The sequence below is a fragment of the Eleutherodactylus coqui genome, chromosome 5, assembly GCF_035609145.1.
Source record: "Eleutherodactylus coqui strain aEleCoq1 chromosome 5, aEleCoq1.hap1, whole genome shotgun sequence".
Classification (NCBI taxonomy): Eukaryota; Metazoa; Chordata; class Amphibia; order Anura; family Eleutherodactylidae; genus Eleutherodactylus; species Eleutherodactylus coqui.
Genome location: NC_089841.1, coordinates 6,310,452 through 6,326,690, shown reverse-complemented (window position 1 = coordinate 6,326,690; position 16,239 = coordinate 6,310,452). Strand labels below are relative to the sequence as shown.

The window sequence follows — 16,239 nt, the reverse complement described above, 5'->3', positions numbered from 1 at the left end:
ACTGAGACTCCATTTCATTGGAGCTTGCAGTCCTCACCAGTGACCGAAGGATTAAGCTCCTCCAGCAGTGTGTGAACTGAGCCCAGCCATACACCAGGACACACACTACCCTGCCTGCACCATCATTGAGCATAACAAAAGGCTCATTTGAGATCCAGGGGTCTGGGACTTGCCTACTGAACACATTTAAGAGGCTCTTCTCCCTGAAAGTGACCGACCACAAGCCCCCCACCCCACCCCTCCCAACTAACCAACACCCGTTACCTAAGATCTGGTCCCCAAACAACAGAAGTGAGAGGAGGCCAGGGGGGTGAAAGAAGAGAGGGAGAGAAAGAAGAAGAAAAGAGGAAAAGAGAAAAAAAATTAAAGATTCCCCGGTAAACATGCCAAAGAGGAGATCTACAAAGCAGCCCCTCCAAATGTACAGGGAGGGGAGGAGGTGAGCTGTGACTATGGTGAATGGTGGCTGTGTTCTCTATATATAGATGTCACCTCGCAGTGTAATCCTGTCTGTGCAGAGAGGGGAGGAGGTGAGCTGTGACTATTGGCAATGGTGGACCCTGTGTTATCTATATATAGGTGTCCCCTCTCATTGTAATCCTGCCTGTGATGATTATGAGATGACGGATGAGAAGTTTCCTCTACAGAACAGGAAGTGTCGGACTATTATTAATCCTAGTGGTCGGTGTGAGAACTGCAATATTTTAATCTGGATTCTAACACTGAAAAAAAATCACTAAAAATTCTTAAAAAATAAGTCAACATAAAATCTTGATTTAGAGAACGTGTTTTTTTTAACGTCACATTCCCACAGCTAAACAGTTATAGGGGGGCTCCAGAGTACACAGCCAGACTGTCAATATAGGGGGGCTCCAGAGTACACATGCAGACTGCTGTGGTAGTTGGCGCTCCAGGCTCCACAGTACACAGCCAGACTGCCAATTATAGGGCAGCGCTGCAAACTCCACTGCTATAGGAGTCACCCTGAACACGCTGCTGTGGAGTACCCACATTACTTTTTCCCATCTGGATAGGAAAAAACGCTGCAGGAGGAGACACATCAGGAGGAGCGGCGTCCTTCAGTTCTTCATAGATGGTCTGATCAGCGGCATCTTCCACAGTCACATCCTCATCTCCTCTCTGAGGACAGAAGAGAAGCATCGCTCATTAGTCCATATCTGCAGGCCTAGGTCTCTCGTTGTAGGATACAAGTCCTGCATTTATCAGTAGTTGTAGGGGAGATCCAGAATATTTCATTCACAGTGAAATAGAAGAAAATCTCTAAACTATTAGCAGGTAAACTTACACAAGATCAGCTGTCATACAAGCCGTCTCACCCAAATGAGGAAAAATGACATCCCCTACAGCGTTAATGAAGATCGATAATGCCGGGAGGCGTGAAATGATAGACATTATTTCTTATATTTATGGACAATATCGAGACCGGGGTTCTACCACTGGATTGGCGCATTGCCAATGTGGCTGTAATATACAAAAAGAGGTCCAGAAGTGAGCCTGGTAACTACAGGCCGGTAAGTCTCACTTCAATAATTGGAAAAATATTCAAGGGGTCTCTGAGAGACGCCATCGTAGAATACTTCAAGGAGAACAATGGAATAACTCCTCACCAGCACGGGTTCATGAAGGGTCGCTCATGTCAGATCAATCTGATCAGCTTCTACGATGAAGTAAGCTCTAGGCTGGACCTGGGAGAGTCTATCGATCTCGTATATCTGGACTTCTCTACAGCATTTGACACCGTGCCACATAATAGGCTGATATATAAAATGAGACAGCTCAGATTGGGTGAAAACGTGTGTATCTGGGTAAAGAACTGGCTCAGAGATAGAAAGCAGAGGGTGGTAATAAATGGTTCGTACTCTGATTGGGCCACAGTCACTAGTGGGGGTCACAGGGCTCAGTATTAGGCCCCATTCTGTTCAATATATTTATCAAAGACCTGATAGAGGTACTGCACAGTAAAAAAAAAATAAAAAAAAAAATAGAAAAATCAGTTTAAAAGGTTTTATTAATTATAAAAAAAAATAAAAGGTAATAAAAGTTTGAACGTCCCCTCCACCTTTTCCCATATTTAAAATAAAAAAATTAACTCCAAAAACATTTGTTATGGCTGCGGCCTTAAAAGTCTGATCTAGCAAAGTAACACATTATTTATACCACATGGTGAATATCAGCAGAAAAAAGAAATATAAATCACGCCAGAATTGTGCGTTTTTTGGTCACCCAGTCTCCAAAGAAAAAAATGTATAAAAAGCAATCAAAAAATCATCTGTACTCCAAAATGGTACCTATAGAAACTACGGGACGTCCCACAAAAAATGAGCCTCGCCCAACTATGATGGTGGAAAACTAAAAAAGTTATGGCTGCCAGAAGATGAGGACAGGAAATAATCTTGTTTTTTTCCAAAAATATTTTACACAAGTACAGCAAAAAAAGGCTATATAGATTTTGTATCGTCGTAATCGTACTGACTAGAGATGAACGAGCACCAAAATGCTCGGGTGCTCGTTGCTCGAGTCAAACTTTTCGTAATGCTCGAGAGCTCGTTTCTAGTAACAAACCCCATTGAAGTCAATGGGCGACTCGAGCATTTTTGCATGTGACCGATGCTTCGCATAGGTGATGACTTGTCAAATAGCAGAAAACATCAGAAAGTCATGGAAACACCACAGAAACAGATAGGGAAGGGCAGGGGCAGCATGCATGGCTGCATCTGAGGCTCCCAGGTCCCACTATTAAGCCAAAATGGGGGCAAGAGTCTGGCGTCACCCCTCTAACAATTTACGTGGGACAAACCCTCATTAGCAAGGCTCACCTTAGCTAAGCACCACACTACCTGCAACCAAGGACAATCACTGCCTGCGGGTGACACCGCTGCCTCTTCTCCTGGGTTACATGTTGGCATTGCTGTCCAACCCCCCGCACGGTCCTGGATCCATAGTGCACCCAAAATTTTCCCTGCACAGCGTTCAGCCACACACTCGCTTCATAGCTACACCACCCTCATGTCTATTTCTAAGTGCGTCTGCGATGAGGAGGAACCGGAGGCACACACTGCAGAGGGTTGGCAGGGCCAGGCAGCGACCCTCTTTGAAAGTGTCGGCGATAGCCCGCAATGCTGTTGAGAATTGATGATCGATTGACATACGATCATTCCAATCCTGTGCCACCTCCGTCGCAAAATTGTCAGGAGCCACAAACGTGGGCATAAAGGGGACTCAGGTGCCAGCACTTCTACACATCTCCACAATGCAGCAGCACATACTAACAGTAAAGATTGGTTTGAAGCAGGAGGTGTCGCAAAAGTAACCACCACAGGTATACAGTGACCCTGTGAAAGTCTCATGAAATCACTAACGCTTCCTGTGAACGCTCCAATCCAGTATCTCAGATAGCTGTGGTAATTTGTAGCAGGAGAGATAATACATGCCGACCAACGCAGATCCCCTGACCCCAAGAAGGAGGAGAAGGTGGCATAATAAGCCAGAGAAACGATGACCGAGGTAGGAGCCGCAATACTCTGTGTGGAAAGCACGAGAGCGGCCCAGGGTCAGGCTTGGTCCCAGCCTCCATCTTGTGTGACCCAAGGTGCCGTGAGTTAAATAGCTATGGGAAATCCATGTGTCCCCACACACTTCATTCTGTGTAGGTGTCAGATAGCTGAACATCGCTCTAGGAAAGACGTCTGTGCCCTACCAAAGTCATTCAGTGTATTTGTGCCAGATAGCTAAAACACCACAATGGGAAATCTTTGTGCACCCACAGCATAGGCAAGCCCATGAAACTCAAGGAAAGTATTAAACATGAAGCAATTACAGTGCCCAAACATGGCAGACTTTCACTCCACCGAGGACCTCGGCCTCTGCACACACTCTCAGCAATCCAGCAATCGTTGGCATAAAGCGGACTCCGATGCTAGTACAGCATTGAACGTCTCATTAAATCAGTTACGGTTGCTTTCATCGCTCCAAAGACTGGATGGACCAGGAAGAAGTTCCACGGGCCAAACCCGGTGCAGTTGCATTTCCCCCAGGACTTCGTACTCTGCCCACACCCCCAGCAATCGTGGGCATAAAGCGGACTCCGATGCTAGTACAGCTGTGAACGTCTCATTAAATCAGTTAGGCTTGCTTTCATCGCTCCAAAGACTGGATGAACCAGGAAAAAGTTCCACCGGCCAAACCCGGCGCAGTTGCATTTTCCCCAGGACTTCGTCCTCTGCCCACAACCTCAGCAATCATGGGCATAAAGCGGACTCTGATGCTAGTACACCTGTGAACGCCTCATTAAATCAGTTACGATTTTTTTGTTTGGCCCAAACCAGTGTCTCAGATAACTGTGGTAACATGAGAGCAAATACATGTTGCCCAGTGCTGATCCCCTGACCCCAAGCAGGAGGAGGAGGTGGCATAACAAGGCCAAGAAACCATGATGGAGGTAGGACCCCCAACAGTCTGTGTGGGAAGTATGTGAGCGGGCCCTGGGTCAGGTTCAGTCCCAGCCTCCACCTTGTGTGACCCAAGGTGCTGCGAGTTACATAGCTATGGGAAATCCATGTGTCCCCACACAATTCGTTCTGTGTAGGTGTGAGATAGCTGAACAACGCAATGGGAAAGCCATCTGCACTCTGCACCCTACCCAAGTCAGTCAGTGTATTTGTGCCAGACCGGTAAAACACCGGTAAAACACTGCTATGGGAAGTCTTTGTGCACCCACAGCATAGGCGAGCCAAAGGAACCCAAGGAAAGTATTACACAGTTTCACTGTGCCAAGGACCTCCACCTCGGCTAACACCCTCAGTAATCGTGGGCATAAAGCGGACTCAAATGCTAGTGTAGCTGTGGACATCATATTAATACAGTAACACTCCTTTTGTTTGGCCCAAACCAGTGTCTCAGATAACTGTGGTATCACAAGAGAAAATACATGATGCCCAGTGCAGATCCCCTGACCCCAAACAGGAGGAGGAGGTGGCATAACAAGGCCAAGAAACCATGACCGAGGTAAGACCCGCAATAGTCTGTGTGGGCAGTATGTGAGTGGGCCCTGGGTCAGGCTCAGTCCCAGCCTCCACCTTGTGTGACCCAAGGTGCCGCGAGTTACATAGCAATGGGAAATCCATGTGTCCACACACTATTCATTCTGTGTTGGTGTCAGATAGCTCAACAACGCAAGAGGAAGTCTTTGAGTTCCTTGGGCTCGCCTATGCTGTCAGTGCACAAAGATGGTATTACACAGAAAGAAATCAGAGTGCCCACATTTCTGCTCTAGTCAGTCAGGGTATTTGTGCCAGATAGATAAAACACCGTGATAGGAAATCTTTGTGCACCCAGAGTATAGGCAAACCCCTGTAACATTCCTGTAGCTAAGGTATAGGCAGACCCCAGTAACATTTCTGTAGTAAAAGTATAGGCGAACCGCAGTAACATTCCTGTAGCAGAAGTTTAGGCAGACCCCTGTAACATTCCTGTAGCAGAAGTATAGGCAGACTCCTGTAACATTTCTATAGTAAATGTATAGGCGGACCCCAGTAACATTCCTGTAGCAGCAGTATAGGCAGAAGAGAAGCCTGGGAAAATCCAGCCTTTGTTCATCATGTGTAAGCATGTCAGCCCTGGCAGTTGATAGGGGGTACGCTTATCTTGATAATTCGCCCAGCTGCACTAAACACCCTCTCTGACAAAACGCTAGTGGCAGGGCAGGCCAAAACCTCCAGGGCGCACAGCGCTAGTTCGTGCACGTGTCCAGCTTTGACACCCAATAGTTGTATGGAGCAGAGGCATCACGGAGGATGGTGGTATGATCGGCTACGTACTCCCTCACCATCTTTTTACAGTGCTACCTCCGACTCAGCCTTGACTGGGGAGTGGTGACACAGTCTTGCTGGTAAGCCATAAAGCTGACAAAGGCCTTGGAGAGTGTTCCCCTGCCTGCGCAGGACATGCTGCCTGATCACCGCACCTCCCCTGCTAATTGGCCCCCAGAACTACATCTTCTGCCACTAGCGCTGTCAGATGGGAACTTTAGCAACACTTTTTCCACCAGGGCCCTGTGGTATTGCATCACTCTTGTACCCCTTTCCTCTTCTGGAATGAGAGTGGAAAGGTTCTCCTTATAGCGTGGGTCAAGAAGGGTGTACACCCAGTAATCCGTGTTGGCCAGAATGCGTCTAATGCGAGGGTCACGGGAAAGGTAGCCTAACATGAAGTCAGTACGCAACACATCGCTGTCCTCACTAGGAAAATGACTTTCAGGATCCTCCTCCTCTACAGCCTCCAAAACGCTCTGAGATATAGACATGAGGGTGGTCTGGCTATCAAGCAACATACTGTCATCCCCCATCTCCTGTTCCAACCGCAAAGCATCGGCCTTTATGCTTTGCAGCGAACTTCTCAGCAGGCAAAGCAGTGGGATGGTAATGCTAATGATTGCAGCATCGCCGCTCACCATCTGGGTAGACTCCTCAAAGTTTCTGAGGAACTGGCAGATATCTACCATCCAGGCCCGCTCCTCAGTAAAGAATTGGAGAGGTTGACTACCACTGCACTGCTCATGTTGGAGTTGGTATTCCACAATTGCTCTACGCTGCTCGTACAGCCTGGACAACATGTGCAGCGTAGAATTCCACCGTGTGGGCACGTCGCACAGCAGTCGGTGCTGTGGCAGATTAAACCGATGTTGCAGGGTCCTCAGGGTGGCAGCATCCGTGGTGGACTTGCAGAAATGTGCGCAGACGCAGCGCACCTTGCCGAGCAGGTCAGACAAGTGCGGGTAGTTTTTCAGAAACCGCTGAACCACCAGATTGAAGACGTGGGCCAGGCATGGCACGTGTGTGAGGCTGCCGAGCTGCAGAGCCACCACCAGGTTACGGCCGTTGTCACACACGACCATGCCCGGTTGGAGGCTCAGCGGCGAAAGCCAGAGGTCGGTCTGCTCTGTCAGACCCTGCAACAGCTCGGGGGCCATGTGTCTCTTGTCACCTAAACTGATTAGTTTCAGCACGGCTTGCTGATGCTTGCCCACCGCTGTGCTGTCACACCACGCGCTACCGACTGTTGGCGACATGCTCACACTTCTTAACTGAGAGGTAGAGGTGGAGGGGGAGGGTTTGGAGGAGGTGGCATAAAACGCTGCAGATACCAGCACCGAGGTAGGACCCGCTATTCTGGGATGTGCGTAGGACGTGAGCGGTCCCAGGCTCTGACTCGGTAACAGCAAATTCACCCAATGTGCCGTCAGGGAGATATAGTGGCCCTGCCCGCCAGTACTTGTCCACGTGTCCGTGGTTAAGTGGAACTTCTCAGTAACCGCGTTGGTGAGGGTACGATTTATGTTGCGGGAGCCGTGCTGGTGTAGGGCTGGGACGGCACACCGGGAAAAATAGTGGCGATTGGGGACCGAGTAGTGTGGGACCGCCGCCACCGCCATCATGCTTTTGAAAGCCTCCTTTTCCACAAGCCTGTACGGCAATATCTGCAGGCTGATTAATTTGGCAATGTGCACGTTTACAGCTTGTGTGTGCGGGTGGGTGGCGGCGTATTTGTGCTTTCGCTCCAACGCTTGTGTTAGCGACAGCTGAACGCTGCGCTGAGAGACATTGCTGGATGGAGTGGAGGATGGTGGAGGTGAGGGTGTGGGTGCAGGCTGGGAGACAATCATGCCATGTTCTTGAAGGGGGATTGGATCTGTGTGGCAGGTTGGGGCACAGTTGAAGAGGCAGTGGTGTTACCCAGAGGCGGTAAATGGCCTTTGTCCTACCTTGTGGGGTGCGTGGCCATCATATGCCTGCATATGCTGGTGGCGGTGAGGCTGGTAGTGGTGGCTCCCCGGCTGATCTTGGTGCGACTCAGGTTACACACCACTGTTCGTCGGTCGTCCATGCTCTCACTAAAAAACATCCACACCTTTGAACACCTAGCCCTCTGCACGGAGGCTTGCCGTGAGGGGGTGCTTTGGGAAACAGTTGGGGATTCTTGGCTCTGGCCCTGCCTCTATCCCTGGCCACTCCACTGCCTCTTCCAACCTGTCCTGCTGCTGCACTTGCCTCCCCCTCTGAAGCCCTGTCCTCAATAGGCTTAGCAAACCAGGTGGGGTCAGTCACCTCATCGTCCAGCTGCTTTTCCTCCGAATCCTCTGTGCGCTCCTCCCGTGGACTACAACCTCACTGACAGACAGCTGTGTCTCTTCATCCTCCTCACCCACAAAAAGCTCTTGAGACAGTTGTCGGAAGTCCCCAGCCTCATCTCCCGGACTCCGGAAACTTTCCAAACAGTTCCTGGGAGTCTGCCTGCTCATCAGAATATGTCATTTTGATGGAGTGAGGACGCTGGGAGGAAGGAGGAGCAGCCAGAGGATTCAGAGTTGCAGTCCCTAGGCCGGGAGTAGTGGACTGCGCAGAAGACTGGGTGGTCGATACATCGCTGGATGCATTTTCTGCCATCCACGACAGGACCTGCTCACACTGCTCTGTTTGTAATAAAGGTCTGCAAATAAGGGAGATTGAATAAATCCTCCTCAGTGCCGCCTATTGAAAGGCTGCATTCCTTCAAGTGGAATTAATCCTTTTGCTTTTAATTCCCAGTCATTGTAACAAGGCTTGTATAAAAAGTCTGACTTTGACTTGAAGGAATGCTGCCTTTAAATAGGTGGCAATGTGTAGGATTTATTCCATCTCCCTTATTTGCATATTACCCAGAGGAGCGTGCGTGGCCATTTGAGTCTCCTCACTTAGTTTATAGTTGCTCTCCCTAAGGAGAATAGAGCGTTTCTAATAAAGGTCTACCACGCGGACCCGTAAATTGTGATTATGAAGCTGGGGACCCCAGAAACTGGCCTCTCTGCTAATCCTGCAGCAGCCAGCTGTGATTAACCACGACCAGGAACTCGGCCTGTGCCCACACCCTCCTTTGGACGTCCGCGTCCTCGACCCTTACCCCTACTCTTCATCATGGCGGATTAAGAATAGAGCAGGGCCCAAATAAATTCCCCCACTGTACAGCACTGACAACTGTGGCTTAATTCACCGCACACAGAGACTTGTAGATAGCGGAGGCTCTATGCTGTGACTAGAAAAAAGTAACCTGCTGTCTTGCGCTGAGACCTCGGGGTAATTTACTGCTCGCAGAGACTTGTAGATAATAGAGGCTGTGTGGAGTGGGAGAAGACTCTAAAGGCAGTGGATAGTGCTGGGCATAGTTTTTTCCATTTCACTCCATTTAGAATTTTTTAAACGTTTTTCAGTACATTACATGGTATCACTGAAAAATACAACAGGATCTCAGCGATGGATAAATAAAAGTTAGGATTTTTTTAAAATGTGGCAGGGAAAAAATGAAAATGAAAACAAAAAAGGGCAGTATCCTTAAGGGGTTAAGGGGGAGGAGCAGCTCACTGAGCAGTAGGCAGGAATAAGAAGCCATGCCATTTTAGAGCTCAGAGCAGAGAAGTAATTGAGCAGAGCAGATGTGCAGTGCGGTGCCCCTCTGGAGGCTCACATCATCCTTGGCAACACTGTTCACTTTCTGAACTACCACAGAGCTAATTGTACATTACTCCACAGTACAAGACCAGAAATAGCCTCAGGACACAAAAAGTGTCATGGTGTGACCCTGCTCCCGCTCCGATCAGTTCCGATCTCCTCTACAGAAAGGCTTAACGAATTATTACCTTCTCTGAAGACAGACTCCGGCCTGCTGTGAAGAACCGAATCTTAACAGAGACTCACAATCTATGATGAGAGACTTTGTTGTACTTGCACCAGGTGTGCCTAAGAAACTGCCTGTTGAACCTTGTTAAAGAGACAGTGCAAAGTCCTACATCTGGGCAAGAAAAATGAAATAAAAGACATACAGAATGTGAGAAATTGGGCTAAGCAGCAGCACATGTGAAAAAGACTTGGGTAGACTAATCTATATATATAAAATTGAATGTATGCGTGTCTGTCTGTCTGCGTGTCTGTTTGTCCTTTATGCGCTACTACACCATTCATCCGATCGCCATGAAACTTTGGGAAGTTGTTGAGTACACTCCTGGGAAGATTATAGGCATAGTACAACTATCCTACGATAAATGGCGCGCGTGCGAGCGTCGTCGACAGTTACGCCCCCCCCGCGTAGATCGTTCGATTTCCATCACTGCCACTAATTCTCTCACTTCCCGATGTCGTAGAAACATGAAATTTGGCACGAGCATTGATTATGTCATAAATAGGAAAAGCTAATGGGTCCCAACTCGATTATTCAATGCTATGCGCCAAAAAATTAGCGTCCAAATTTTACGTACGGAATCGAATTCTCTCACTTCCCAATGTAATAGAAACGTGAAATTTGGTAGGAGCATTGATTATGTCATAAATAGGAAACGCTAATCAGTCCCAACTCAATTATTCAATTCTATGCGCCAAAGAATTAGCGTCCACATTTTACGTACGGAATCTAATTTTCTCGCTTCCCAATGTCATAGAAACTTGAAATTTGGCACGAGCATTGATTATGTCATAAATAGGAAAAGCTAATGGGTCCCAACTCGATTATTCAATTCTATGCGCAAAAGAATTAGCCTCCAAATTTTGCGTACGGAATGTAATTTTCTCACATAGAAACTTGAAATTTGGCACGGGCATTGAATATGTCACAAATAGGAAACGCTAATGGGTCCCAACTCGATTATTCAATTCTATGCGCAAAAGAATTAGCGTCCAAATTTTACGTACGGAATCTAATTTTCTCACTTTCCGGTGTCATAGAAACGTGAAATTTGGCACGAGCATTGATTATGTCATAAATAGGAAAAGCGAATGGGTCCCAACTCGATTATTCAATTCTATGCGCAAAAAAATTAGCGTCCAAATTTTACGTACGGAATCGAATTCTCTCGCTTCCCAATGTAATAGAAACTCGAAATTTGACACGAGCATTGATTATGTCATAAATAGGAAAAGTTCAAGGGTCCAAACTCGATTATTCAATTCTAGGCGCAAAAGAATTGGCGTCCAAATTTTACGTACGGAATCTAACTTTCTCGCTTCCCAATGTCATAGAAACTTGAAATTTGGCACGAGCATTGATTATGTCATAAATAGGAAAAGTTCAAGGGTCCAAACTCGATTATTCAATTCTAGGCGCAAAAGAATTGGCGTCCAAATTTTACGTACGGAATCGAATTTTTTCGCTTCCCGATGTAATAGAAACTCGAAATTTGGCACGAGCATTGATTATGTCAAAAATAGGAAAAGTTAATGGGTCCCATCTCGATTATTCAATTGTAAGCGCCAAAGAATTAGCGTCCAAATTTTACGTACAGAATCTAATTTTCTCGCTTCCCGAGGTCATAGAAACTTGAAATTTGGCACGAGCATTGATTATGTCATAAATAGGAAAAGCTAATGGGTCCCAACTCAATTATTCAATTCTACGCGCAAAAGAATTTGCGTCCAAAGTTTACGTACGGAATCTAATTTTCTCACATAGAAACCTAAAATTTGGCACGGGCATTGAATATGTCATAAATAGAAAAATTAATGGGTACCAACTCGATTATTCAATTCTATGTGCAAAAGAATTAGCATCCAAATTTTACGTACGGAATGTAATTTTCTCACATAGAAACATGAAATTTGGCACGGGCATTGAATATGTCATAAATAGGAAAAGCTAATGGGTCCCAACTCCATTATTCAATTCTATGCGCAAAAGAATTAGCGTCCAAATTTTACGTACGGAATGTAATTTTCTCACATAGAAACTTGAAATTTGGCACGGGCATTGATTATGCCACAAATAGGAAAAGCTAATGGGTCCCAACTCGATTATTCAATTCTAAGCGCCAAAGACTAAGCGTCCAAATTTTACGTACGGAATGTAATTTTCTCACATAGAAACTTGAAATTTGGCACGGGCATTGATTATGCCACAAATAGGAAAAGTTAATGGGTCCCAACTCGATTATTCAATTCTAAGCGCAAAACATTTAGCACCCAAATTTTACGTACACAATCTAATTCTCTCACTTCCTGATATATATAAATGAATGTATGTCTGTCTGTCTGTCCTTTATGCATTACTACACCATTCATCCAATTGCCATGAGACTTTGGGAAGTTGCTGAGTACACTCCTGGGAAGATTACTGGCATAATACAACTATCCTACGATAGGTGGCGCGCGTGCGAGCATCATCGACAGTTATGCCCCCCCAGACAAAGATCGTTTGATTTCCATCTCAAGCACGAAAGCAAAAGGCATTACGAGCAACGGGATGAGTGTTCAACCACAAAATGATGCATCCGCCGAACGTTTCACAAGACAATTGCTGGATATTGAGAATGCTAAGGTAAAATGAAAGCTGTGCTGTGATTGGTTGCTATTTCTTATACTGCTGAGGTAAAATGAAAGCTGTGCTCTGATTGGTTGCTATTTCTTATACTGCTGAGGTAACATGAAAGCTGTGCTGTGATTGGTGGCTACTTCTTATACTACAGAGGTTGCATAAAAGCTGTGCTGCGATTCGTTGTTATATATTATACCACTTAAGTAACATGAAAGCTGCGCTGTGATTGGTTGCTATTTTTTATATTGCTGAGGCAGAATAAAAGTTGCGCTGTGATTGGTTGTTATTTCTCTTACTGCTGAGGTAACATGAAAGCTGCGCTGTGATTGGTTATTATATATTATTATGCTGAGGTAACATGTAAGCTGCGCTGTGATTGGTTGTTATATATTATACCACTGAGGTAACATGAAAGCTGCGCTGTGATTCGTTGTTATCTAGATATATAAAAACGAATGAATGTATGTCTGTCTGTCTTCGCAGCAACGCGTGACGGGTAAGCTAGTCTATATATATAAAATTGAATGTATGCGTGTCTGTCTGTCTGTTTGTCCTTTATGCGCTACTACACCATTCATCCGATCGCCATGAAACTTTGGGAAGTTGTTGAGTACACTCCTGGGAAGATTATAGGCATAGTACAAATATGCTATGATAAATGGCGCCTGCGTCGTCGACAGTTACGACCCCCCCACGTAGATCATTCGATTTCCATCACTGCCACTAATTCTCTCACTTCCCGATGTTGTAGAAACATGAAATTTGCCACGAGCATTGATTATGTCATAAATAGGAAAAGGTAATGGGTCCCAACTCGATTATTCAATTCTAAGCACCAAAGAATTAGCGTCCAAATTTTACGTACGGAATTTAATTTTCTCGCTTCCCAATGTCATGGAAACTTGAAATTTGGCACAATCATTGATTATGTCATAAATAGGAAAAGTTAATGGGTCCCAACTCGATTATTTAATTCTATGCGCCAAAGAATTAGCGTCCAAATTTTATGTACAGAATCTAATTTTCTCGCTTCCCAATGTCATAGAAACTTGAAATTTGGCACAAGCATTGATTATGTCATAAATAGGAAAAGTTAATGGGTCCCAACTCGATTATTCAATTCTAAGCACCAAAGAATTAGCGTCCAAATTTTACGTACGGAATTTAATTTTCTCGCTTCCCAATGTCATGGAAACTCGAAATTTGGCAGGAGCATTGATTATGTCATAAATAGGAAAAGCTAATGGGTCCCAACTCGATTATTTAATTCTATGCGCAAAAGAATTAGCATCCAAATTTTACGTACGGAATCTAATTCTCTCACTTCCCGATGTCATAGAAACTCGAAATTTGGCAGGAGCATTGATTATGTCATAAATAGGAAAAGCTAATGGGTCCCAACTCAATTATTCAATTCTATGCGCAAAAGAATTTGCGTCCAAAGTTTACGTACGGAATGTAATTTTCTCACATAGAAACCTAAAATTTGGCACGGGCATTGAATATGTCATAAATAGAAAAATTAATGGGTACCAACTCGATTATTCAATTCTATGCGCAAAAGAATTAGCTTCCAAATTTTACGTACGGAATGTAATTTTCTCACTTTCCGGTGTCATAGAAACGTGAAATTTGGCACGAGCATTGATTATGTCATAAATTGGAAAAGCTAATGGGTCCCAACTCGATTATTCAATTCTATGCGCAAAAGAACTAGCGTCCAAATTTTACATATGAAATCTAATTCTCTTACTTCCTGATGTCATTTTATGTAAAGGAAACGTTGCATAGTTACCTCCCCGTGATGTTTCCTGGGTAACGCAGAGAACTATGCAAAATGGTGAACATATTTTTTCCCGGTATCTCTAAAGTAACCACGGCTTCAGAAGATTTTCCGTGTGAACTCCAGATAAACACCAGTACCAAATTAACTTGGGCGAAGCCGGGTATATCAGCTAGTAGATCATAGATTGAACATGAGTCAACAATGTGATGCAGCAGCTAAAAAGGCAAACACAATTCTGGGATGTATTAAAAGAAGCATAGAGTCTAGATCACTTGAAGTCATTATCCCCCTCTACTCTTCCTTAGTCAGATCTCATCCAGAATACTGTGTCCAGTCCTGGGCACCCCACTAAAAAAAGTAATAAACAAACTGGAGCAAGTTCAGAGAAGAGTACCAATATGGTGAGCGGTCTGCAAATCATGTCCTATGAGGAACAGGTAAAGGATCTGGGAATGTTTAGCAGAAGAGAAGGCTGAGAGGAGACAATACCAGTCTACAAATATCTGAAGGGCTGTCACAGTGCAGAGGGATCAGCCCTATTCTCATCTGTACAAGGAAAGACTAGAAGCAATGGGATGAAACTGAAATGGAGGAGACACATATTAGATACTAGACAGTGAGGGGGATCAATGAGTGGAACAAGGAGTTCGACTTCAATGGAAGCATTCAAACAAAGGCTGGACAGACATCTGTCTGTGATGATTTAGTGATCTGCACTGAGCAGGGGGTTGGACCCGATGACCACGGAGGTCCCTTCCAACTCTATTATTCTAGGACTCCTCTAAACCAAACCAGCAGGGAAGAGGGTATTACTCTGGACCACCAGAAGACAAATATTAATGACTTTACCTATAACTACCAAAACATTTTGCATTATTGTAGACCAGTGGGAAGGGCAGAAGTACCAAAAACCAACATAAAGAGAAATATGGATGCCTTGTCTAACCTATACAAGCATGGAAAGGGGCAACACATTGGACTGAATGAAATCAAATATTAACTCCAGATCCCCAGGAGAATTAAGTAATCTAAAATAGTTTTCCTTATTTTCTGCTGTCTAAACTTGGTGCGTCTTGTAGCCTGACGGACAGGGTGCAGGGAAGAGTGTCAGAATAGAGTTAGCTTCTGTGCATCTGGAAAACGTCTTAGAATATTCCCGGCAGAGTATGAAGATGGCGGGTAATGTCTGTTCTTCTCTTACCTTCCTGTAAAGAATGTTATTTCCTGTAGATTGTTTCTTTCTGTTCAGTTCTAAGGAAAAGAAACAATTATTAGAGTGGCACTTAATTCAACAAATGACGGGTAGCAGGTTAAATTCTGGTGCCATCTCCAGCTCAGCAGATTGGTAATTCTCTGTACACACTATTTGAAGTCGCACATTTTGAAATGCCAGTGTTAATAATTTCCAGCGGGGTCTATTAGTAGAGATGAGGGAGGCTGTACTAGAAACTCTCTACTCTATTCAACATATGGGATACAGATCCCTCTGATTGGCTATGGATCTGGAACAAGGTGAAGTGATGCTCCCATCATTGAGTAACAGAAAAATGTCCTTGTATGTAAATGAAGTTTGTGTTTGGTTTTAACTTGAGTTTCTGACAAATCGATAATAGACACATATGTAATGAGATGACACCCCAGTTCTGTTCCCCCCAAAATCTTAAGTTGGCGAAATACTTGAGATACTTATTGTCCGAACACCGTCCTGACCTCTCATAGTTGGCTCAGTCAAGCGTACATGTGTTCTACATATTAACATAGTATGTTAGGCTGAAAGAAGACAATGTCCATCTAGTTCAGCCTGTTCCCAACCCCCCTTGTTGATCCAGAGGAAGGCAAAAAAAAAACAATGAGGCAAAAGCCAATTTAGCCCATTTGGGGCAAAAATTCCTCCCCGACTCCTTAATGGCAGTCAGAATAATCCCTGGATCAATGTTTAAAAATTTCTACCTGACTCCAAGACCTGGAACAACAACCCCACTGGTTATTTAATGTCTATATCCTGTAATATCATAGCACTCTAAAAAGACATCTAGTCTCCTCTTAAATTTTTTCTGTCAGTGGTTTATCTCCCCGAGAACAAAACAATATTACACGTTTAAATC

General features: G+C 44.9%; 1 protein-coding gene across 1 annotated transcript in view; it reads right to left on the bottom strand.

The window, feature by feature from the left end:
* Positions 1–688: 688 nt before the first annotated feature.
* LOC136626866 (receptor-type tyrosine-protein phosphatase kappa-like) overlaps positions 689–16,239 on the bottom strand; it is a 35,394-nt gene continuing 19,843 nt past the window's right edge. The window contains exons 7-8 of the mRNA XM_066601823.1: positions 15,336–15,385; positions 689–1,140 (exon numbers count right to left, since the gene is read on the bottom strand). Coding sequence (XP_066457920.1) covers positions 943–1,140; positions 15,336–15,385 — 248 coding nt within the window. The 3' untranslated portion in view covers positions 689–942. The remainder of the gene's footprint in view (positions 1,141–15,335; positions 15,386–16,239) is intronic.